At 39.9% G+C, this 24,939-nt stretch overlaps 1 protein-coding gene across 1 annotated transcript; it reads right to left on the bottom strand.

Annotated features, from left to right (window-relative positions):
- Positions 1-2,435: 2,435 nt before the first annotated feature.
- Positions 2,436-24,734, bottom strand: LOC119424159 (protein shisa-9A). The gene is made up of 3 exons (XM_037691626.1): positions 24,103-24,734; positions 21,734-21,840; positions 2,436-2,632 (listed from the first exon to the last, which is right to left on the bottom strand). Exons 1-3 carry the CDS (start codon positions 24,615-24,617, stop codon positions 2,436-2,438), a joined length of 819 nt encoding a protein of 272 aa, XP_037547554.1. The 5' UTR covers positions 24,618-24,734.
- Between the last annotated feature and the right edge of the window lie 205 nt (positions 24,735-24,939).

Genomic DNA, 24,939 nt, shown 5'->3' with positions numbered 1-24,939 from the left:
TTAATAAGCACAAATTCAATTCAATTAAAAAATACTTAAAATAGTAGCCGAGGCAGAGAGAAGTAACATTGCAGGTGCAGAAAAGGGCGACATGTGAGAGAAATATAATATTTCTGCCAGAATCATCACGTTATATAATATATATATAATTATATAATAATAATTTCTTGCGGGATCAATAAAGTTCTATCTTGTCTCTTATCTTATATAAATCTGTCAACAATATAAAGGTTAATTAAGTAACAATCAAATTAACTACTAGGATGTTAAGATAGCTGCAAATCCACTTTACTCACAGCAGCATTACGACTAGCTGTTAGTCAGTCAGCCCTGTTGGACTTACGCTCTTTGTCCAAATTGAGGCTATTCAAAGAGCTATCTACAACAGGTAAGATATTAATTCTTCATAAACTTTCTATAAAACCCAACTTCAAAATTATGAAACTATTTATTTAAATAAAACACACGAATGCATGCAGAACTTACCAAGCCTAAAGGCACTGAAGGAATTATAACATGTCTTATCTATCTGTTCTGATATTTGAACGTGCATCAGTTCTACAATATTCTCTTCATTTTAGGCCAGGTTAACAAATATTTTATATTGTGCCTTAAAGTTGGATGCACAACTCAAGCCTAAATGAGAAACAAAAGGATTTGAGACTAAAACTGACTAAATAAATTGTCCTATTATCAGTTTGGTGTTTGTCTGTATGAGTTCAAAGGCCAGTAACTGTACTTTCACTCCTTAAGGGTTATGGAGAATAATTTTAATCCAATTTTTCTGTAGCGTGGCATCCTTAAGCTTTAAGACAAATCTCAGCTTAAGTTCACAAGAAAAGAAAAGGCAGCTGTAAATCCAGTTGTAAAGTCAGGCCTGAAAGGAGAAATGAAACTCCGCAGTCTGACGACCAAATATTGACTTGTTTTCTGTTGGCTGCTGGCCTCTTTTTACTATTTCAAACCATTTCTTTAAACGATAAAAGGATGACATCTCATTTCAAGGTAAAACTATGCTTTGCAGTGGATAGGTTGGTTTCAAGTTGAAAGTCTCACCACCAGCACTTGTATTCAGTCGGCGTGCACTCCTTGACTCTGCATTGACACTGACAAGAGTTTGGTTTACCATACCGCACCACTTTATTTATAAAGCACATAAAAACAGCAACAAGGCTGTACAATAAAACCAACATGCAAAGGACACAGGATAAAACACATAAATCAACAGAGGTAAAAAAAAGAAACACTTGGAATGACTAAAATAATAAAAACACAGTGAGGTTAAAATCGACTCACACTACATCGAAGGCCGGGGAATAAAAGTGAGTTTTTAAATTAGACTTAACATTAAGAGAGGGAGCCTGCCTGACATGTAGTGATAAATCATTCTACAGTTTTGAACCTTCTATAGAGAAAGTCACCTCTGATCTTGTATCGTGTGCATGGAGCCAATAAAAGCATCTGACCTGATGACATCAGAGAGCGCTGTGGGGCATATGGCTGCAGCAGATCAGAGAGATAACAGGGCAGAACTGTTCATAGCTTGAAAAACATGTTGGAAGTGAACCAGGAGCCAGTGAAGGGAGGCCAAAACTGGAGTAATGTGCTCTTTTCTGTCTGTACCAGTTAAAAATTGAGCTGCAGAATTGTGAACTAGTTGCAAACAAGAAGCAGAAGTCTGACTGATTCCAAAAAGAAGAGCAGATATCCAGCCTGGATGTTGTGGAAGCACGAGTAACTGTCTCAAGGTTACGGTTTAAGTATGGGCTTCAATTTAGACAGTCGCCTCAGATGAATAAAGCTAGATTAAATTGTGTTTACATGACGGTTTATTTTCATGGAAGTGTCCATTTCCACTCTACTTGTTTCTCTAACGTGGCTAGAGAGGAAAGTTTGATACAGTGGTTCCTGTTGGTGCCATTCGGTGTAAACGACATGACTTCTGTTTTAATCCCTGATGTCAAGTATCCCAAGAAGCCAAGGAGAGGTTTGCGATCCTTTCTCTGACAGCACCAAAATATATGCCCTGTCCTAAATTAAATGTTTCTAAACAGTTTAAAGAAAAAAATTGTAGTTTAAAAATGTCAAGAACCTAAATCTTCAGCTCTTTTGGTGACTTTATCCATTCACAGCTAAATGTTTCGGAGCATGTTTTTTTTTTCTTAACAGTTCGACTTTGCTGCTTTTCTCTGGAGACTCAGCTCCACACAAAAATACAAAAGTAAAAGTACAAAATAAAGCCACGTTGTGTAACCAGAAGCTGCTCGAAGAGAAGAGAACAAAAGTGGTGAAAAGCTGAGCAAATCCGAGAGCAGGTCAATGGCGACAGTCTAGATTGTGCAAAATAAAACTCCTCTTCTGTTTTTGTAAGCCGTTCCAGGCTGGTAATTTGGAGGCAGGCAGAAAGACACAAGATCTGTCAGCAGAGCCCAAAATCATGACGCAAAGGCCAGCCACATGTCCCTGTTTCCATGGGCCAGTGCCTGGCAGGATGTCCACAAGTTTGTGCGTTTTACTGTTTGTGTGCGTCCAAATGCGTGTGTGAAGATGGGAGGGTGAGCAAAGGGGAGGCAGCCAATGTGTCCTGACTCCCTCAGGGCAAGTTGCTGAGCGAGCCAGGCCATACTGAAGCCTGCAGGCAAAAAGAGAGAGAAACAGGTGGAGCTGACTCGCCCAAGAACGCTGCCCCGAGTTTAGCAATGAGAGTGTGTACGTGTGTGTGTGTGTGTGTGTGTGTGTTTAGATTGAAGAGTAATAATGCGGTAACGAATGAAATATGCTCTCTCTGTTTGTGCTCCTCTTAAAATTGCAACAACACACAACAAGGACCCTTCATAAATCTCAGGTATTAAATGTCCTAGTTAGCAAGTTTTGGTGAAAATCACAATGAAAGAACACGATTCAAGTTATCTCATATTTCTATTTATTGTGGATGACAGTGTATGTGGTCTAATACTCAGCAATGAAAGCAAGGAACCATAAACTTTAACCAGGGTTACACTTTTGGCCAGTTTCCATGTTTATGTTAGATATGAACATATTCTTGTCTTCTAACTTGTTGAAGTTCTTGTTCTTCTTAAGTCAGGTCCTCTGGAAGGATTAAAAAAGAAATACATTTGAAAATTGTTGAAATGTTTTGTATTTTATCCAAAAGACTTTGTCGGTCTGAAGAGCTGCAATAAACTCGGCCTTATAAATAGCCCCTTGTCGTAGTGGATCAACCAGTTTGCTGGTGACATCCAGAACTAGCTGCTCACATCACAGAGCAGACAGCATCCCCACTAACTCAGGAGCCAGGCAGAAGGAGAAATCCCACACAAGACAGGCTCTAGAGCAATGTGGATATCCTAACTGGGCCTTCCTGAAAGCAGAGAAGAAACCCAAACAGGACTCCAGTCAGCCATCAGGTGAAAAGGAGGAACCCAGACCAGTGGTCATTCCATATGTTGAGGGAGTATCAGAGAAACTGAGACGTTTATTTTCTAAACATAACGTCCCAGTGGCTTTTAAACCCCAAAATACATTACGGCAAAGACTGGTTCATCCCAAAGATCCAGTCCCCCGGCACAAACAGAGTAATGTTGTGTATGCTGTTCAGTGTCAGGAGGGCTGTGATCAGTCTTACATCGAGGAAACAAAACAGCCACTGGCCAAAAGGATGGCCCAGCACAGAAGATCAACATCATCAGGCCAGGACTCTGCGGTCTACACTCATCTCCAGGCCAGCGGTCACTCTTTCAGGGATGAAGATGTTCACATCCTGGACAGAGAGAAACGATGGTTTGAGAGAGGAGTAAAGGAGGCCATCTTTGTGAAAATAAATCGTCCATCATTAAACAGGGGTGGAGGCCTCCGGGTTCAATTGTCCCCCTCTTACAATGCTGTGATTGCTAGTATCACTCAGCCCTCTGTGAACAGTAAACAGCCATCAGTGTGCTAATGATCCATTGTTAGGCTGATGGTCCTTCTTGAGCATGTGATCAGCTGGTTTTGGTTGTCAGCAGAAAAACTGGTTGATCCACTCTGAGAAGGTGCTATTTAAGAGACTGAGCTGAAAACAGCACCTCAGACTGAAGAAGTCTCTCGGACGAGAGACGAAACGTTTCTACATTTTTTGTTGTTTTGCTTTGTTTTGGTTTTTTTTTTTAATGTCCAGAGGACCAGATTTAACTTTTTTAGATTTTTCTACCTGGATTATTGAGCATGCATCAGGATAATTTGAATTAATATTCAAACCGTTCATCTGCATCTTTGTAGCCAATAAGGCTCTCAGATCATGAACGCACCAGTTACCTATGACGTAAGCAAAGGACAGCTCTGTGGAGCAGAGAGACATTTATGGACAGAAGAGCTGGACAAAAAGCCAAAATGGAGACAGAGAAAATGACGAGGTAAAGGCTGAGGACGAGTGTCTGTGGTCGTACCTGGAGGAATGTTTCATGAACAGAAAAGGAGACGGAGTAAACTTTGTTTGATCTCTACACTGACAGCAGCTTACAAGACTTCATCTAACCTCAGAAAACATATTGTGGTATACAAGGTTTCACAGCTACCTGTATGATGTTAAATTTTATTGTTTGTATGTGTGGGTTATTAAGATGGCAAAGTATGCAAACATCTTAGATAATGTCGCTGCCATCGGTTTGTCTGGTACTAAAATAAGACGGAGCTTCTGAGCGTCTAAGAAATATTAAATGTAGCGATTATATACAGTAAATCAAACTGAATGTCTTCTGTTGACAACACAATGAAACATCTATTGGTAAAAAAAAGTATTCAATACTCTGAGTAGTTTTTGAGAAGAGTACTTTGTACTTTTAATTAAGTATTTTTATAACACCAATACTTGTAATTGAGTACAATTTAAGCAGTGTAACCGTACTTGAGTACACGTTTTAGTACTCTTTCCACCTCTGATTTTAAGAGAGGGACAGTTGAACACGGAGGCCTCTGCCATGTTTAATGATGGACGGTTTCTCTTCTGAAAGATTTTTTTTTAGAGTTTTCTACTTGGATTATTGAGCATGCATCAGGATATATCCTTGTCTTGTTGTTTTTATGTCTGTCATACTAGGTGGTACTTCAGTTCACTTTATTCAGTTCAGTTTAGTTATATAATGCCAAGTCACAGCAGAAGTCGTCTCAAGGTGCTAAACAGAAACATTCACATACATTATAAAAGCCAGTTAGTAAAATTGATCAATCTTAGGACGCCAGAAAATTGTGTTGACTTGGATAGCTTTGTATTTTTGTTCCCTGTTGTGGAGAGAAGAGAGTGTATTGGAAATACTTTCCATCCGTCCATTCGCCTGCTTGTGTTATGAGCATGATAACTTGAAGAATAAGTGAGGTACCAGCTTTCACTTTGGTGTGTGGCTGCATCTAGATGTAAGGAAAGTTCCTTTTGAAAACTGGGTTGCCATGTCAAGATAGAAGATGGCTACTGATATACATCTATATTTGTAAACCATTTGAGCAGGATAACTTCAAAACTAAGCTATGTGCCAACTTCCACTTTGGTGTGTGTGACTGCATCTGGGTGTAAGAAAGATATGATGAAAAACTGGGTTGCCATGTCTAAATCCAAGATGGCCACCACCATATGAAATATAAACCAGCCATTCTAATCATTTGAGGAATCTATGCTTTCTAGTTTTTATATTACTTAAAAGCCTAGTTTTCTCAAATGGTTGGCGTGGCAGATGAGGTGGATGAAGTTTAATCTATGGTGGCCACCCCTGTCTCCACCATTGCGCCTGGTGGTGGAGACAATCGTAAATTCCACTCACTTGCCACTGCCTCATACAAGAAAAAAATAAATAAATTATTTTATATATATATATATATATATATATATATATGACCTCTCTTCTTGGTATGGTGCTTGGTGCAAACAGTTTGAGAATCACTGGTTTAACCCATATATCTGGTATTTGGACTGACTCAGATTGACCCAACACAAAGTTGGGGGAAGGTCTAGAATAGATGGTTGAGATTATTTTTACAATTTAAGTTTTAATTTGCAACTAAAAGGTCACGTCTGAATGAATAAAGATGATATATATTCGCCTGATTGAATAGAGTGATTTCTTTAAAGTCCAAATGTTTGAGGAAAAAAACACAAGTTTTAGGTTTTCAAATGTGGACGCTGTTGCTCCATTAATCTTCTGAAAGAGTTTATTTTAGTCATTATAAAAAGTACAAGACGGAAAACTGGGGGAGAATAACTGCAGATTATGGGGGATTTAACACTGAATATTACACAGTGTTAACACATTTACATGTTAGGGACCTTAAATACATTTATAATCCAGCTATGAGATTCAGCTGGCTTCAGACAGAATAAGCTTGTTATTGTCAGAAGAAATAGCGGTTGTCTCCAAAGCTTCTCTGCGGCATCGACACATATAAGCCCGGATTCATTGATTTGTTTGCATTCAGAAATACAAACGCAGCCAAAATAACGGCCCGCTCGGCTTTAAAACTTTGTTCATACCTAATAATATGAATAATTAAAAGAAAGGGTAAAGTCATACAGCAGAAAATAGTCTAATATTTGCAAAAGGCTGCTTTCAGTAGTTTAAACAGATGATTAAGAAGAGTTAGTGTTGCAGTTAATTAGAAACCAGTTGTGATAACCACCTGCTCAAACATACAGATGGGACAACTGTGTTTTTTTCCCATGACTGCCAGAGAGTGTTGTATAAATGGGATGGAAATAATTGAAGATGGATGTAATGTTCCTCGATGCACTCAGGATTTTATTAATGTCACATAAATGCAGAACGATGCAGGTTTCTGCAGTGTAGCCCAAGACAGACATGAGCACACTCACACACACACACAGGTGTAATTACCTGCCAAATCCAAGACAAGATGTCCTGAGAAGATGAACTGATTAATATTCGTGGAAAAGGGAATTCGAATGAAGGAAGATAAGATATTCTCTTTTTTTACATATATTGCTCAAAGATGAGTGCACTAAGAATGATTCACTAAAAAGATACAAACTTTTATGGTCCCATCTACATTGCGCTGTTTTTTAAACTGATTTCTGTTGAGTTGCACTTCTTGTCCATGTGCAAACTGAGAAAAAAAAAATTGTTTATTTTTTATAAATACTCACCAAAGTGGACATTTAAAAATAATTTCTTAATATTACAAAGAGCATGCAAAATAACAATGGAGCAGGTTTTACTTTTTGTGTGCGTGTGTCTTATTCATCCAGTTCCTGTTGCCAATAAACTTTGATTGTGTGCTAAAAAGATTTATAGCTGAGAATGAACAGTTGCTTTGAAAAGATCTTTAGCTCAGTGTTTGATGTTTGTATTGTGCATATTTTTGTCAGAACCGTGTAGACGTAGCCGAGGAAAAGAACATAATGCATGTGTCAAATCATATTGTCCGTCAAAGTTTTAGTTTGCTTATTGAGTATTGGACCAATATCTATTTTATTAAAAAAAAACATTTGTGCTTGATACCAGAAAGCAGCTCACTTTGTTCTTACAAGTAAATTTTGGAACTTAAAAATGTATTTATTTATTTATTTATTTATTTTTGCTCTGGATTATAATTTCTCTAATTTTCCAGAACATACTATTTTTTCTCATCCAGGGAGCGGTGGTGCAGAGGTTAGAGAAGGTGGGCCTTTGATCAGAAGGTTGCCGATTCAACTCCCCATACCGACAACTATAAAATGTGGGTGGAAAAGGTGAAACACACCTGCCTCCACACTCATTTGTCCCACTCTGGGCCCTTGAGCAAGGCCCTTAACCCCCCACCATCTGCTCCCCCGAGCACCCTAGACAGCAGCTCTCTGCTCCACACAGAGGGCTGTGGTAGCTCGGTGCTCTGTGGTTGCGTCAGGAAGCTGTGTAAAAACAATCGCCAAGTCTTTGTACGAGTTAGTCGCTGTGGCGACCCCTGAAGAAGAGAGCAGCCGAAAGACGGAAAAAAAGCAAATTTTTCTCATCCCACATCTTAAGAACGTTAAAGCGTTACTAAGACATTACTAGAACCGTCATCTTCTACCTGCGTAATATCACTAAAATTAGAAATATTTTATCTAAAAATGATGCAGAAAAACTGGTTCATGGATTTGTCACGTCTAGACTGGACTATTGTTTATTATCTGGGTGTCCAAATTCTTCTTTAAAACGCCTTCAGTTGATCCAAAATGCTGCTGCCAGAGTCTTAACTGGAGTTAGTGGGAGAGATCATATCTCTCCAGTTTTAGCTTCTCTCCATTGTCAAGTCCAGAATTGAATTCAAAATCTTACTTCTAACCTACAAAGCCCTCAATAACCTAGCTCCATCTTATATTACAGATCTTATTGTTTCATATTTTCCTAATAGAACAGTTCGCTCTCAGACTGCAGGCTTACTTGCAGTTCCTAGAGTTTCCAAAATCAGAAAGGGAGGAAGATCTTTCAGTTCTCAGGCTCCTCTCTTGTGGAACCAACTTCCAGTTTCTGTCCATGAGGCTGACACATTGTCCAGTTTTAAGACTGGGCTTAAGTCTTTCCTTTTTGGTAAATCCTATAGTTAGGGTCGGCTTCTTTTGCTGCCTTAGGATTAGACTACTGGAGGACAAATTGACCTAATTTCCTTAAATGAATTGTTAAAATTGAATAGTTTTCCTTTCATACTATTTCTATCTTAACGTGATTCTTGACCTGCCATTGTGTATCTGTTCCTCTCAAACCCAGCTGGTTGAAGCAGACGACCGCTTGTCCTGAGCCTGGTTCTGCTAAAGGTTTCTTCCTCATGAGGGAGTTTTTCCTTTCCACTGTCACCTTCATGCTTGTTCAAGATGAGAGTCTGTGATGGCGTTAAACTCAACGCAGTCTGCTCCTCAGATAAATAATGTTAAATTGTTATTTTTATATATGAATGTTTCTGTTCAGTGCCCTGAGACGACTTCTATTGAGACTTGGCGCTAAATGAATAAACTGAACTGAAATGAATTAAGTTTCTCTCCTTCCTGTAGCGGCTCTCGGTGCAGGCCCTTTCTGCCTGCTCTGAGTGCAGTCAGACAGGCCCTTTCTGTCTGCTCTGAGTGCAGTCAGACAGGCCCTTTCTGTCTGCTCTGAGTGCAGTCAGACAGGGCCTGTCTGTCTGCTCTGAGTGCAGTCAGACAGGGCCTGTCTGCTGTTGCTCAGTGCTTGGTGGCCCCAGAGCCCTAATGAGCAGGAGTTAACAGTGTCCCAGGGCTGCAGAGGGACCACACATTAGGAGAATTAGTGAGAGACATGGTGCAGGATTGGGACTCCATAGAGAATGGAGGAGATGCTTGTCTGTAATTTACTGTCCCTTCTTTTTGTTGGCCCCTGTAGCTGGATTTAATCTGGCACCAGGGAGCTGATGACTTGGGAAAAAAACAAGAAATGGAAGTTCTTTAAATCATCAGAGTAACTCAAAATGCAAGGTTTCTTGAGGTCACCTGATCTCGTGAAAAACTTTGTAAGAGACCAGACAGATACATTTACCATGTTGTTGTTGTTTTTTGTTTGGCCGCTCCCTTCTGCAAGGTTTGCTACAGCGATCAGTCACATGAAAGATTTGGCAACTGTTTTAAGCCGAATGCCCCTTCCTGTTCAAACCTGGACTTGAACCTGCAGCCTCAGAATTATAAGACTGCAGCAGTGATAACCAAAGTACTAAAATGGCATAAAATGTACAAGTCAAGGCAAAATTACTTGAAAATGACCAATTTGTTTTTGTCGCTTGATAACCTCAATATCTGACTTTAATTACTTTACACTCCTCACAAAAGAAGAAAACACATTTTTCTTTCATTAGATGCAGCTTTAAAAGTGATAAAAATAATCTTAAAGCTTAAATAACGTAAACATTTGGCTTCAGGATCTGGTTTCTGGCTTCCACCCAGGAGGTCTCTGACCTATTCTGTGTGAAGTTTACAAACAACCACTAGAAGGCCTCCCATGGTCCAGTTGGATGAAGAGAAGCTATATCTAACAAGGTTGAGTCAGGTCTTCTTGACGGATTCTTCTTTTTTGAAACGTTTCGTCCTTTATTCAAAAGATTTCTTCAGTCTGAGGAGCTGCAGTAAACTCAGTCTTATAAATAGCACCTTCTCATAGTGGATCAACCAGTTTGCTGGTGACATCTAAATACTGAGACGTTTATTTTATAAACATGACGTCCCAGTGGCTTTCAAACCCCAAAGACTGGTTCATCCTAAAGATCCGGTCCCCCGGCACAAACAGTGTAATATTGTGTATGTTGTTCAGTGCCAGTAGGGCTGTGACCAGTCTTACAGTAGCCCCTCGGTTATCGCAGGGGTTACGTTACACACACCCTCGCGATAGATGAAAAAATGTAAAGTAAAAACACTATATTTATTTTAGTATTTATATATTTTAAATCTTTATAAACCCTTCCCACACTCTTGCAATGTTCTAAACTCTTAAACCTACATCATTTTATCAACATACATATATGTACTATACAGTACTACAAAAATGTTACTCATCAGTTCTGCAGATCAGCAGCTCGGTTCCAGTTGGGCCCGGTTCCGGTTCTGCAGACCTACCCTGCAGGGACGAAGCCCACCGCCCCATCCAGGTTGATGTGTGCATGGATAATTGAGCTTCAGGATTCTTTGTGACTTTCTTCCAGTTCTGAGGTTAATAGATCGATGTTATTTCTGACTTCGTGTTCATTGTTCAGGTCTCTCTTGTAAATGAGTCCCCAAGGCTCAATGGGATTAACCTGTATAAATAAAGGTTGAATGAATGAGTGTTGCAAAACTTTTTCTACATTTTGTCAGAAAGCATCAGTTGGAATCACTGTTGGTTTCTGGGTAATTTAGTTCTTTTTGACTGGTGTTGCAGTGTAGGCTTATTGAAAGAAAAACTACAAAATGGTGGCGACTGTCCGAAGCTTTTTTTTTTTTGTTGTTGACTTTTTATTCCGTACCGTACCAATCACGTGAGTAATACACTGCCTGGCCAAAAAGAAGTCGCCACCAAAAAAAAGGTCACTCTAATATTTTGTTGGACCGCCTTTAGCTTTGATTACATCATGCATTCACTGTGGTATTGTTTCAATAAACTTCTGCAATGTCACAACATCTATTTCCATCCAGTGTTGCATTAATTTTTTGTGAAGATCTTGCATTGATGACTAGGCACTATAGGCATGATGGGTGCATCACTTCACCTGCCTCTCTTCCTACCCATATGCGTCCATCACTCTGGAACAGAGTAAATCTGGACTCATCAGACCACGTGACCTTCTTCCATTGCTCCAGAGTCCAATCTTTATACTCCCTAGCAAATTGAAGCCTTTTATCCATGGTTAGCCTCACTGATTAGTGGTTTTCTTAAGGCTACACACCTGTTCAGTCCCAATCCCTTGAGTTCCCTTCACATTGTGCATGTGGAAATGTTCTTACTTTCACTATTAAACACAGCCCTGAGTGCTACTGTTGTTTTTCTTCCATTTGATTTCACCAAACGTTTAAGCGATCACCGATCATGATCATTCAGGATTTTTTTCTGGCCACATTTCTTCCTCGAAGACGATGGGTCCCCACTATCCTTCCAGTTTTTAATAATGTGTTTGACAGTTCCTAACCCGATTTTAGTAGTTTCTTCAGTTTCCTTAGATGTTTTCTCTGCTTGATGCCAATGATTTGACCCTTCTCAAACAGACTGACATCTTTTCCACGACCACACGATGTGTCTTTCAACATGGTTGTTTAAGAAATGAGAAGCAACTCATTGCACCAGTTGGGGTCAAATAACTTGTTGCTAGCTGAAAGATAATCACCCATGCAGTAATTATCCAATACGAGGCTCGTACTTACTTGTTTAGTTAAATCCAGGCAGCAACCTTTCTTTTTTTGGCCAGGCAGTGTATTAAAGTTGACAATCGTTGAAAGCGCAAGTCCGCGCAAGTCGATTTGCAAAGTAGCAAAGGACTACTGTACATCGGGGAAACAAAGTAGCCTCTGGCCAAAAGGATGGTCCAGCACAGAAGAGTAACATCATCAGGCCTGGACTCTGCGGTCTACACTCATCTCCAGGCCAGCGGTCACTCTTTCAGGGATGAAGATGTTCACATTCTTGATAGAGAGGAACAATGGTTTGAGAGAGGAGTAAAGGAGGCCATCTTTGTGAAAAGAAATCATGCATAATTAAACAGGGGTGCAGGCCTCCATGTTCAACTGTCCCCCTCTTACAATGCTGTTATTGCTAGTATCACTCAGCCCCCTGTGAATAGTAAACAGCCATCAGGGCACTAAAGATCAATTCTTAGGTTAATCCTCCTTGATTGTGTGAACAACTAGTTTTGGATGTCACCAACAAACTGGTTGATCCACTATAAGGTGCTATTTATAAGACTGAGTTTGTTGCAGCTCCTCAGACTGAAGAAGCCTTTTGGATAAAAGACAATCGTTTCAACAAAGACGAATCTACCCAGAGGGCCTGACTCAACCTTGTTAGATTTATCTTCCTGGGTTAATGAGCATGCATCAGGACAATAGAAGCTATAATTTATTAATTAAAAAGATCAGGCATGGTTGTCTGTCCCAGTGTGAACTCATCCAGGATGTCACAAACACAACTGAAGTCTCACGGTGATGTTACCGACTGGGTGAGTCATGGTTTGTATTTTTTATCAAAGCAAAGCCTGACACTATTGGTTATCCACACTGACCATAAAGGATGCATTTGATCATAATGTCCCCACCTTCTGTTGTTTCAGAAATAAAGCCATGAGATTTTAATCACTGCCATGCTGTACTTTTCCAACCTAAGTCTGGGCTCAAGCGAAATGGAGCTCCATCCTACTCACACAGTCATGGTGTCACCTGAGCTTTCTTTTGAGCATGAAAACCTTTTTACAGCTGAAAGCATAAAAACTGAATTTTGTAAGAGCAGCAAGGTAAGAATTATATACATCCACGAGAGTCAACACCTGAAAAAAAAATCTCTGTGTGGTATTTTTATGTTTCACCCATGTTCTGTTTGTTTACATAGAGTGGAAAAAATTTAAAACTTTTTCGAACTTGAGAACTTTGGAAAGGTGCCAACTTATGGGTTCCCATGGGATGTCTAGATTTTTCACTATTCTATACTTTGACATCATGCTACAGCCAAATCCAGAAGAATGCACTTAAAAAAATTCACATCCATAAAGACTTTCTGTAACAATCTGAAACTGGTTTCCAATTACCCAAAACACTAACAGTGTCAGAGACAACACCTTAACAATCATTGATCAAAGGCCGAAAAGTTGAATAAACTAAAGGAAAATGACAATGGAAAGGGTCTCCATAAACATAATTCTATTTTTTTCCCATCTCTTGTAGGAATTAATGGTAAAAAATTAAAATTTTCCAATTATTCACCAGCATTATTGTACTTGAAAACAAAGAACTATAAAAATAAGTCCTTTTCTGACTAAACTTTCTGAATAATCTCGTGTCAGGACTCCCTGGGGATTATAGGGATTGTTAATTCAAATTCAATTCAATTCAAAAATACTTTATTAATCCCAGAGGGAAATTATTTTGTTGTTGTAACTCGTTATCCTCATTTCATTCAGAGATGTTATAGATACTGATGGCTGTAGGCAGGAAGGATCTCTTGTAAAGGTCCATCTCACAGTGGATCCTAAGAAACTGGCTGCAGATGCCGTCCGATCCGTCCACACAGACTCAGCTGGCCTCTTGGTTCCCCTGGACTGTAGGACCGCTTGAATGCTGGGCAGAACTCCTCCCAGAGCGATGGCCACCCCTCCCAGAAGTCTGCCAAGCTCCTCATAGCTGCAGACAGCCAACTGTAGGTGCTGAGGGACGATCCTGTTCTTCCGCTGTCGTGAGCCATGTTTCCTGCTAGTTCCAGGATCTCAGTGGTCAGGCACTCGAGCACAGCTGTCAGTTAGATGAGAATGCGTCCATAGAACATCCTTTTCAACTCATTTGAGAGTTGGGGCCATAGTTGAGATATTATTTCAGCTTTTGAGATGTTATTCAGCTGCTGTTGTTGTAGAAAACTGCCTTGTTGCCATGGTTACGCATCATAACAAATGTCCAAAACTAAAAAAAGTTTCAGTAAAAATCCTTCCAGCTGCACAGCATCTGATACCAGAGGAAACAATCATCCAAAAAATGTGATTTACATCCAGAAAAAGAGGAATTAAAGTTTCCAAAAGCAAAATCTCAGAATGAAAGTAACAGAGCTGCTCCAACATGCAGCCACCTTGAGCGGCGCAATTCTAGAAAAAAAAAAAAAAAAAAGCTCCATTAGCTCCATTATTGAGAGTTTTGGGACTTGTGTGTTTGCTTTTGCACGGCTGACTTGTTGTAATGGACTCAATACTCGACTGACGAACTCATGCAGCCATGTCACAACATCCACCAATGACAACAACATCGCACGCTGTAGTAGGAGCTAAGTTGTGGGTCTTTAACTTTAAAGAACTCTACAAACCTTCAGAAGAAGGGGTCAAATATTTGAAGAAGAGAATACAATATGGTGAAAGTTTAATAGCTTTAACTTTAGCAGTGCAAATGCAGTTTTGATTGTGTGAATGCTGAAAGACTGATCACTTAGCTGTGTCAGTCAGGATATTGATCATATATAATTGTCCCATAGTATCAAATACATTGAATAACTGTGTCTGTCTGCTAAAACAGATTCAGTAAATGTGGTTCCACGAACAAAGACCGGTCACCGTATGAGCAGAGCGAACACAAAAGCAAAAAGGCAAACTATGGTTTTAAGGACTGTGAAGTGATCCAAAAGCAATGTGAGGACAGAGCGAAATGACATTTAACAGAGAATGGGGAAAATATTTTGCCTAATGAATAAAAGAAAACACGCCGTATGTAATGAAAGTAGCAAGCTGCGAGCTGAAAAGACAAAGTCGGGGATGGGATCTCTGCTGTGCTCGTCTTCCCTGTTTGAACACAAGGACAGAAGGGAGCCTCGACTGGAGCGAAGCCTCGCTGATGACTACCTACAGCTCCGTCAATTTCTCTTTCACAGCAGCTTTGCGCTTTGTTTCTACGGCCCGAGTTCCAGCTCCCCTCCGCTCTGACACCCTGCAATCAGATGTGACACGCTGAAGACTCAGATGACAGCTGGGAAGACAAGGTCGCGCAGTCACCTGCTTTTAACGAAGCATGTACAACTTCCTTTGACAGGCCTGCGTTGGGCGTAAAAAGACATTTACCCAATGCAGACACACCGAGCGCTCACACGCACCGTCACCGTGCAGCGCAGATGGCGCCTTTTCTCATTTCTGTGCAATTCCAGAAGCAATAACCTGTTAAAATTTAATCCTTACCATCGCGAGATGCTCACTCAAAGATTAAAACAACAGCAGAGATAATAAAGGCAAAACAACAAACTGAGATGTGAACAAAGAGTAATGTGGATCTTTTTTTCTAAGCGCTTTTTTTCCAGTCTTCATAAAACTAATTGTGCTGCCCACCTAAAGATTTTCAGTGCAAAATCCAAACTGACAATCACAGAACGCAGAAGGACAATAAAGGAGGAGGCTGTGTTTAATGTGATTCAAGAAGATAACTTGTTTCAATTAATTTTCACTGCAAAATTAATTAGAATATGTGTGGTAACTATGGCAGACGCAGATGACTTTTGAAATAAAAGTCTAGATGGACTGCATATTACCCATCATTTAACACAACCTCGTAACATTATGAGACTTGCTAGCGCTAGGAGAATGTGTTGGACTTTATTCTCAGCTACTACCACAACAAATTTTATCTGACAGTAAATCAGTTGTAAAGGCACATCCGATGGTTACTTTCTGAGTAGGGATGCACATTTTTATAGGCATGGTATCGGTATCGGCCGATATTAGCGATAAAGTTAAATATCAAACATTGGCCATTCCTTCAAAATAACTCACCTGTATAAAAAGTGCTGTTTTATGTTACCCGTATCTTTTTGGCATCTGCATTTGGCAGCAGGCTAAACTGACAAATATACAAAATAATGTAGTATTTTAATTCCACAGCAGAGAAAGCTATGTAGTCTCTAAGTACGTCTAGGGAAAAAATATATTGTATCGGTTATCGGCCAAATAAGTGTTAACATATTGGCATTTCGGATATTGGCCAAAAATCCAATATCCTATTACCCTATTTCTGAGTTTCATTAAAATGTCTCCAGTGGTTTATGAGATATTTTGATAACAGATACACAAATAAATGTGCCCACACACACACACACAGACACAATCAAAAATGTTATCACCTTCGCCTTTGCGATAATTATGTCGTGTGAAGATGTTTAATTTCAAGTGATGAAAACTTTGGTTCAAAGCACTTTGACTGAAATGACTGCAACTCTGGATATTTTCAGAGGATTTCATGTCAATCTATAGAAGCTTCAAAAGTGTTTTAAAATAGAAAACTCTGTGCTTCAAGATTACTGTCAATAACGTGGAAGTTCCCACTGAGATTATTCGATTCCCAGCCTTTGAACCCTTTCTGGTATCCGTCCCCATTCTGCCGTCTCATGTCTTTGTCCCTTCTGGCTTTTCATGCTGAAGGAGACAAGATGCAGGATTCTCAGCCCATTTAAAAGTTCAGACAATAGTCTCTGGGTTTTAGATGACATGAATGTCTGAAAGCCTCGCCGACTAGGAGATTTTACAGGATGGCTCACAAAATATGCAGGAGGTTGTAGAGGGGCTGCAGACTGAAGACACGTGGACCCTCTGAGATCGTAAAGTCACGAGTCAAAACCGTCGGATACAAGAAACACAAGCCTGCCAGACCAGATTCATTGACGCCTGGAAAAAGGCAGTCAGCCTGGATCTGAGCAAACAATCAGTCTGCGCACAGCTGGCCTCTTTACCAGTATTGAGTGCAAATTGTAAAATCAATTAAACAAAATTGTTGTCCTTAATTATAGCAAACGCTGCATTTTGAAAGACTTCTTTTCAGTAGTGTTCCAAATATACTGCTAAGCAAATCCATAATGTGGGTACACACTCAATGTAAACAAAAAACTCACCCAAATCCACATGAAAGCTTGAGTCACATGGGTGACCTACAAGAGACATGAGTGTGAAACCTCAGAGAAGACGTTAAGGTCGTAATATACGAGTGAATCTGTTGCTAAACGACATCTTTTTTTTTTTTTAAAAAGCAACAGAAAGAGTAAGACAGCTGTCAAGAATTCACATGAGGGATCAAGTGGGGCAATGAAGCACCATAAGGACGGAGCATTCAAACACACTAATTTTGCAGTACTTCTTCTAGACTGCTAAGTTTAAAGTAGTTATATTTTTAATTTGCATATTTTACTCAACAAATCTCAGTGTAAATATTAAGCATCCATCCATCTTTACCCGCTTCTTCCTTTTTGGGTCATGGGGGTCACTAGTGCCCATATCCAGCTATCACTGTTGGAGAGGAGGGGGACACCCTGGACAGGTCTCCAGTCCATCACAAGGACACATAGAGACAAACGAGACAAACAACCTCACACCTAGGGACAATTTAGAGTTACCAATCAGTCTAACATGCATGTTTTTGGTCTGTGTGAGGAAACATGAGCACCAGGAGAAAACCCATGCATGCACGGAGAGAACATGCAAACTCCACCCAGAAAGGTCCCACGCTGAGAAGCAGCATCTCTACCAACTGTTCCACCGCGCCGCCCTAAAGATTTGGCAGTTGTTTTTTTATGCCAGATGCCCTTCCTAATGCAACCTGGACTTGAACCCTCAACCACAGAATTACAAGACCACAGCATTGACCACCAAGCTACCACAGCCCTAAATATTAAGCAAATCATGAGAATTATCTGATCAAAATTTAAATGGTTCTTTCACTGGTATCACCATTGTTGACCTTTTTTTTTAGTCACTTTGGTTGATTTTCATAGGTCAACAAACAGCTGGGAGATCGGAACCAGTCACAAAATTTAATATAAATTTGTAATTTAAAAACACATTATTCATCAGTATGACTACCTTCATTGAAGGATTTTAATAACATTGTTGAAGCACTGGATGCTAAGGATTATTGTGCTGCACTTTACTTAGACCTGTCTAAAGCTTTTGACACTGTGGATCATGACTTCTTATGTCATAAGCTCTCAGACATTGGTTTCTCAGATCACACTATTGGTTGGTTCTCTAATTATCTCTCAGTTCGGAGGCAATGTGTTCAATATAACGGTATCTTCCAGCTATTTAACTGTTAACAATGGTGTACCACAAGATTTAGTCTTAGGACCCACCCTTTTCACAATCTACAAAAGTAATGTAGGTCAGATCATTCCTGATGTATCATTACATTTCTATGCCAATGTTACAGTTGTTTATTGTCGAGCTAAAACAGTTGCTAAGGTTTTCCAGCTTTTACAGTCTGCTTTTGACATCATCCAGTCTGATTTGTTCTGTCTCAAACTTGTGCTAAATGCTGATAAAACCAAAAGGATGTGGTTTTCAAACAGGAAGTTGTTCCCAGCAGTTCTTCCTTCTATCTTATTTGCAAATGGTTTTCCTATTGAGTTTTTCGACTCTTACAAATACCTGGAAATCTTGGTCAATGCACATCTCTCTTTTAAGCCTCATGTTGAAAACTTAGTAAAGAAACTGAAAGTAAAACTGAGTTTCTTTTTCAGAAATAGACCCTGAACCCTAGGAAACACCTTGCAACTACTACATTCCGTCCAGCTATTGACTACGGTGACATTATTTGCATGAATGCTCCTGCAAGCACCCTGCAGATGTTGGATGCTGTCCATCATGGCGCACCAAGATTCATAACTGGGTGTAACTACCATACCAATCACTGCACCCTGTATTCACAGGTTAACTGGTCACCATTAACTTCACGCAAACTCTCTCACTGGTACATTTTCATCCTTGGTCTCTTGCCTTCATAGATCTCCTCCTACATGTCACGTTGTCAGTGCAGCTACAGCGTGCGCTCTCAAGACATCATTACGTGCAGCGTCACCTCAGTGCGGATAGAATTTGGCCAAAAGGCCTCCTCCTACTCCGCTCCTGTTTCCTGGAACACTTTGCAAAAAGATCCAATGCAAAAAATCTTAACAGACATATTCCTGTTTTTAGTATTTTACAACGCTTTATAATGTAGTATGTTTTTATTTTATTTCTTCTTATATCACTTCTTTACTTATCATTTTGTATGCTTTTATATGATTGTTGTGTGTACCTCCTCTGTGGTTTTAGTTTAAAACAGGTCTCTTGAAATATAAAGGTTGAATGAATGAATGAATGAATGAATGAATGAATGAATGAATGAATGAATGAATGAATGAATGAATGAGAGAAAAGAACTTGAGGATTTTGTTTTGTACGGTTTGCGAGCATGTTTCTCTATTGTCATTCCCTCTTTTCATACTCTCCTTCCACCCCCTCTCCCACCCTTTGCAGCCACAGTTGCACTATCAGTGAAAGCCCACCTTGCCCTTTGGAGTCCATTTACCTTCAGTTAATCACTTCAAATAAAGAGAACATGTCCACACCCAGCAAATCCATATCTAATTCCTCTTCGTTCATCTTGCAGCTGTGATAAATCAGAGGGGTACGTAAAGCAATTGTGCATCAGGATCCTACCGGATCACGGAGGTTAATGAAATACCACACAATACGCACGACCAACAGGATTAGAACGTTCATGAGAGCAGGTTCAACATTGCAAACAAAAATAAAAATATGTTGTTATTTTTTTTTTTCATAGACAGATCTCAATTTACCTGTAATAAGGACAAGAAAATAAAAAAGACACCACTGACTGTGTCACTTGTTTCCTTTTTCTAAAAACATCCCTTGACCGCAGCTTAAATAATAATTATTATAAACAAAACACAACTTTTCCTCCTCTTTTCATTGGAATGTCAGCTTGGTGAATTCTAGTAGGTGCAGCGTGAGGTAATGTCACATTATCGTCATCATCCAGAGGCATATTTATTAGAATTTCACAGACTCAATACCTTCAAAAGCCTCATCAAAATAGACATTAAGCTAAGTAGGTCTATACAGGTTTGGGATGTAACCAGTTAGCCTTACATTAAATGACATTAAATAATTTAATCACGAGAAATATGTTTTTATTTGTGACATTTAATAAGGAAAATATTGATGGTTAGCTGCAACACCCTGGTCTAATGTTCAGTTCAGACGGAGGTGGGAGCTCTACCCATAACCTCCTGCAACAAGAGTGTTTTAATTTTACTTTTAAAATCAAACAGATGGACAGGCAACAAGGCAGCGTCCAGACACACCTCGTCTTTTCTCCCACCGAACGGCGCAGATGGAGAAACACATACCACACAAGAATTGGATTTTTAATCTGATTATTAGACTGCAGGCTTACTCGTGGTTCCTAGAGTTTCCAAAAACAGAATAGGAGGAAGATCTTTCAGTTATCAGGCTCCTCTCTTGTGGAAACAACTTCCAGTTTCTGTCTGTGAGACTGACACATTGTCCAGTTTTAAGACTGGGCTTAAGACTTTCCTTTTTGATAAATCCTAAAGTTAGGGTTAGCTTGTTATGCTGCTATAGGCTTAGACTACTGGATGACAAATTGACCTCATTTCCTAAAACGAATTGTTAAAATTGAATAGTTTTCATTTGATATTATTTCTATCTTAACGTGATTCTTGACCTGCCATTGTGTATCTGTTCCTCCTTCCTTACTGAATCACCAAGAACCATTTTAAATTTATATCAATGAAAAAAACACAAAACAAAACAAGCTAAGTAATTCAGTCAGATAAATTATGTATTGCAAAGAACTACTTTTTTTTTTTTTGCCAATTATTTGATTAGAATGAAGTCACTGCACGTGCTCCTTTAAACCAGCCACTCCTGGTGTCAAAGTGATACAACACTCCTAAAAAAAAGAGTAAGATTTGTCCGTTTATTGAACTGGATTTGAAATGGAAGGAGACATGAATCTAAACACAAAGACAACTGTAGACTCTTTGTTTCTGTCTGGAAATTATTCTAACATGGACCTTTTATTGCTTTGGCACACATACAGGCTGATGATGATGCAACTGTTTGTATCTGTATGATATCTGCAGTCTGGTCGGAGCATATTTGTGTGTATTCCCATGTTTGATCTTCAGAGGTAAAAACCACACGAGGAGCTCGGTACTGTAGCAGCCCACGGGACACAGCAGAAATAGATTGCATTCATATGCTTTGTTTTAGAGCCCCCTTCAAATAAATCAACAAAAACAACAAATAAAAACCTACACAAAAACCCCACACTACCTTTTCCTCGCCGACTCATGCTCACACTCCCACTTTCCTCTTTTCTGCCTCTCATTACATCATGAAGCAAAAGAAAAGGCTGAATAAGGGCTGGATTTGAAAAGCAGCCGAAACGACGTGCTGTGAAATAAATGGATATCTGCCCACTGTGAGATAAAACAAAACCACGTGAGGTCATTCAACGCAGGAACCGTTTATCAGGGATGTGCGTTTCTTCGCTTTGTGATACACCTAAAAGAAAAAAACTCAGCAACAACACAAAAAAATAAAAGTCACAATTCAGCTGAAACGATTAATTTCATCCCTTCTTTCATCCTTACGTCTGTCCAGATGAGTTCACAGCTTCTGCCCACTTGAGCACATCTTTTTCACACACACCACCTCCCACACTTCCATATGCTGCTCAAAGTTTCACACACAGTTCACAACTGTCCACATCTCCCGGCGAAAATGAAAAACTCACGGAGGTTTGCAGTCCTGGAAACAAAGTGCTGCGAATGCATCCCTAGGGCCTCCTCACCCCGGTACTGCTCACCTGGACACCCACCCTGCAGCACGCTGGCGACCGCCCTGTCAGACAAGAAGAGGCGCAAACATGAGGAGATGCGCGTAGTGTTGCTTAAAGCAGTAGTTCTCAAGTGGTCCGTGAGCCAGTGCCAGTGTCCGCAAAATCAATATATACAGTATGTATGCATATTTTTACAAGCGCATAGATGTTTAACAGCCTGTTAAAATACACCAAATGCAGGAAATCACATCTACTTTATTAAAAAATTTTCTGGGGGAGGACCACAGACACACCTGCTGCGCACTGGCCCGCCCGCTATTTGCGTTCCAGCATCGATTGGTTCTCAAATTCAGCTCCGTCTCTTGGTCTGACTGTTATGAATCTGTTCAGTTTTATGTGAAGAGTTTTCTGTAATAACTTGAAGAATATGTTCATTGTGTGAATAGGTAAAGTTATAAATTGTTTTTTTTTTATACTATTCACCTTCTCAAAGCTGCTATTTTTTTGGAAGTTGAAATCAAAATTTTTGTTCATAGAGTGTGTAGTGCATGAAAAATACTCCATGTTTAAAAGTATAAAAATTGTATTAACACTATTCAAGAACAGGTCTTAAGTATTTATGTTACACAAATATTTCCATTGCATTAAAGAGACAAATTGAAGACAATTATTTAATAAACATAAGGGTTATGAGGGGGAAACTTTTTCTCCCCTATAAGGAGTCCCTGAACCACAAAAAGTTTGAGAACCTCTGGCTTAAAGTACCGAAGCACCTTCTATTTTACCTTCTATTCCAATGCGTGTCCCATCAGTGTATGAATGTGATAAAGCACTGATTATTCTTTGTATAGATCTAGTCGAGTGCTGTATGAATGGGTAAATGAGGACACAGATTGTAGTGTAAAGCACTTTGTGTGTCTTGATAAGATAGAAATGTTTTATATAAGTACAGTCCATTTATCATTTACCATCTGTCTGGATGTTATTCGTCTGTTTCTGTCACACTTCTTCATTTAAAGTCCAAACTGAAGCTCAGACTTCACAGAAGAAACATTAAAGTTTAAGTGGGTCACAGGAATTTAAGACTTTGCATGTCTGAACTGGCATTTTAATAACTTTACTGTTTTTACACAATTGCGGTTTACATTTATGATATTTATATTTAAATATTTGACTGGGGGTTTTTTTACATTTGAGATGATATCACATGTTGAGCTGTCTAAAGTTATTTTGCCAACCAATTCTCCTTCTTCCAAATTTCACATGTCTGGGGCAGGTTTTACATCACAGCATAAAGATTTACATCTTCTTTTACCCCATGTGTCTCTCACTGTTATAGGACCTGCAGTTTCCATTCGTAGTGAAGGGTTCACCCTTCTAAACTCCCATTGACTTCCATTGTATTTGAGTTCAGAAGTTTCTCTTCAAAATTTCCAGTAAAGTGTCTTTTTTTTATTATTTTTGTCATATCCCTACATAAAACATTATAGATATAAAAATTGGAGTGTGAAGTTCAAGAAATGTTTATACAGTAGTATTTGCAAAGTGATCTTTTGAGGTTTACTTTCTAATCTGCCAGTCTGTCTAGCATTCAGGAAGTGACAGACACAGGTGTGTGGGTGATCTTAATAAGTAGCTTTACCATTTATTTTGATATTTGTTCTCTTCACACATATACAGTTTTAAAGCTGCACAATATTGTGTGTATTGGTTATTTTTACCATATGAATCACATTTGGTCCTTTGCATTCGGTATCGCCATGGCGATAAGGAAGCTTTATTTTGTGCAGCCCTTTTAAAAGCGGGACAATTTTGCCACCTTACAATATCACTATTAAAGTAAGTCTAACATTAATTTTGGACTTTAAGGAAAAAAGTGATGTTGGAATTTTGGGCAGCAGTTTTTCATTCCCACAATCTCTTCAGCAAATGTTCTAATTTATTAATCAAGCTCCTGTTTTTATGAAGCTATGCTGCAGCTAACTGGGAAACTCCTCCAAATAAACAGATGTTCTTTGTCTTTGCTGTGGTCACACTTTGAAGGAAAAAAAAACATCTTCAGTTTGTAGGCACAAACACACACCCGCCATGGAGAGAAGACCTGCAGCTGCGTCTCCACAACTACACAAGAGTCAGAAGATGTCAGAAGTTGGTTGCCTAGAAACCACGCAGTCCGTGCGTGTGTGCGAGAGATGCGTTTAATGTATTTAAGGCGCGTGTTGGTGTATTTTGTTTTTCCAGTGGTGTGAAGGAACACATGCTGCGCGCTCCGAGCTCCTGCTTGTGCGTAATGCTGCAGGTGTGTGTGTGTGCGTGCGTCTCACCTGTACATGTTCTCTCTCTGGGGTCGGTGTGCTTTCTCCAAGCCCAGTTTGGTGAAAATCCCCACCAAGGCCATGATGGCCACAACTCCACAGATGATGTAGACGATCAAGTTGGTCTTGTCCCTCGTGCTGTCGTGCATCTTGTTCATCTTCTTGTACGGGGTCTGTCCGGTCTTCATCCACACCGGGGTGTCGTAGTTCTTGCACACGCTCTGGTCCAGCCGCGACTGCTTGAAGGAGCAGCAGAACCGGAAGCCACAGGTGCCGCAGCAGTACAGATAGTTGCCCGTTTTGCAGATGAACGGCGGGTCCCACTGGCCCATCACGTCGTAGTAACCCCGACATTTGTCCTCGGTGTGCGGCGTCTCCTCGGACACGCTCTCCTCCTCCCGGGAGCCGTTGGAGGTGGCGATCATTACGAAGCCCCCCAGCAGTCCTGGCTCCCCGTCCGCCTTGCACACCAGAGCCATAAGTTTGAGCAGCAAGAAGGCGAGGAGAAAGTATTTCCCTCTCATCGCTGCGCTTGGTCTTCCGTCCAACTTCACGCGCAAACACTCGAATGGTCCGGAAAAATCCACCCGGAGAGGAGCGCACCGTCATCCACTCTGAGGAGCATCTTCAGCTAAATATCATCATGCAAAATAAATAAATAAATAAAAAATAAAAGAGGGATGGGGGATATATAAAAAAGGTGACACAAAAAAATAATCTCCGTGGGTTGAACTTGATTGAACCTAATCCTTTGTGCTGCGCATTTACGCGTCCAGTCCAGCGAGGCGCAGACTGCGCGTTTTCAGAAGAGCATCACCCTACTTATCCATCTGTGCGCTCTTACGC

The sequence above is a fragment of the Nematolebias whitei genome, chromosome 17 (assembly GCF_014905685.2).
Source record: "Nematolebias whitei isolate Nwh7 chromosome 17, NemWhi1, whole genome shotgun sequence".
Classification (NCBI taxonomy): domain Eukaryota; kingdom Metazoa; phylum Chordata; class Actinopteri; order Cyprinodontiformes; family Rivulidae; genus Nematolebias; species Nematolebias whitei.
This window is presented reverse-complemented; position numbering and strand designations above follow the sequence as displayed.

Excerpts from the sequence above, each read along its gene's own strand:
- LOC119424159 (XM_037691626.1), bottom strand. The coding sequence starts at position 24,617 with ATGAGAGGGAAATACTTTCTCCTCGCCTTCTTGCTGCTCAAACTTATG. Across the intron at positions 21,841-24,102 it reads CAGAGAGAGAACATGTACAG|GGCGGTCGCCAGCGTGCTGC; the intron begins GTGAGACGCACG and ends CTTGTCTGACAG. Across the intron at positions 2,633-21,733 it reads TTCCAGGACTGCAAACCTCC|GCTTCAGTATGGCCTGGCTC; the intron begins GTGAGTTTTTCA and ends TTTTGCCTGCAG.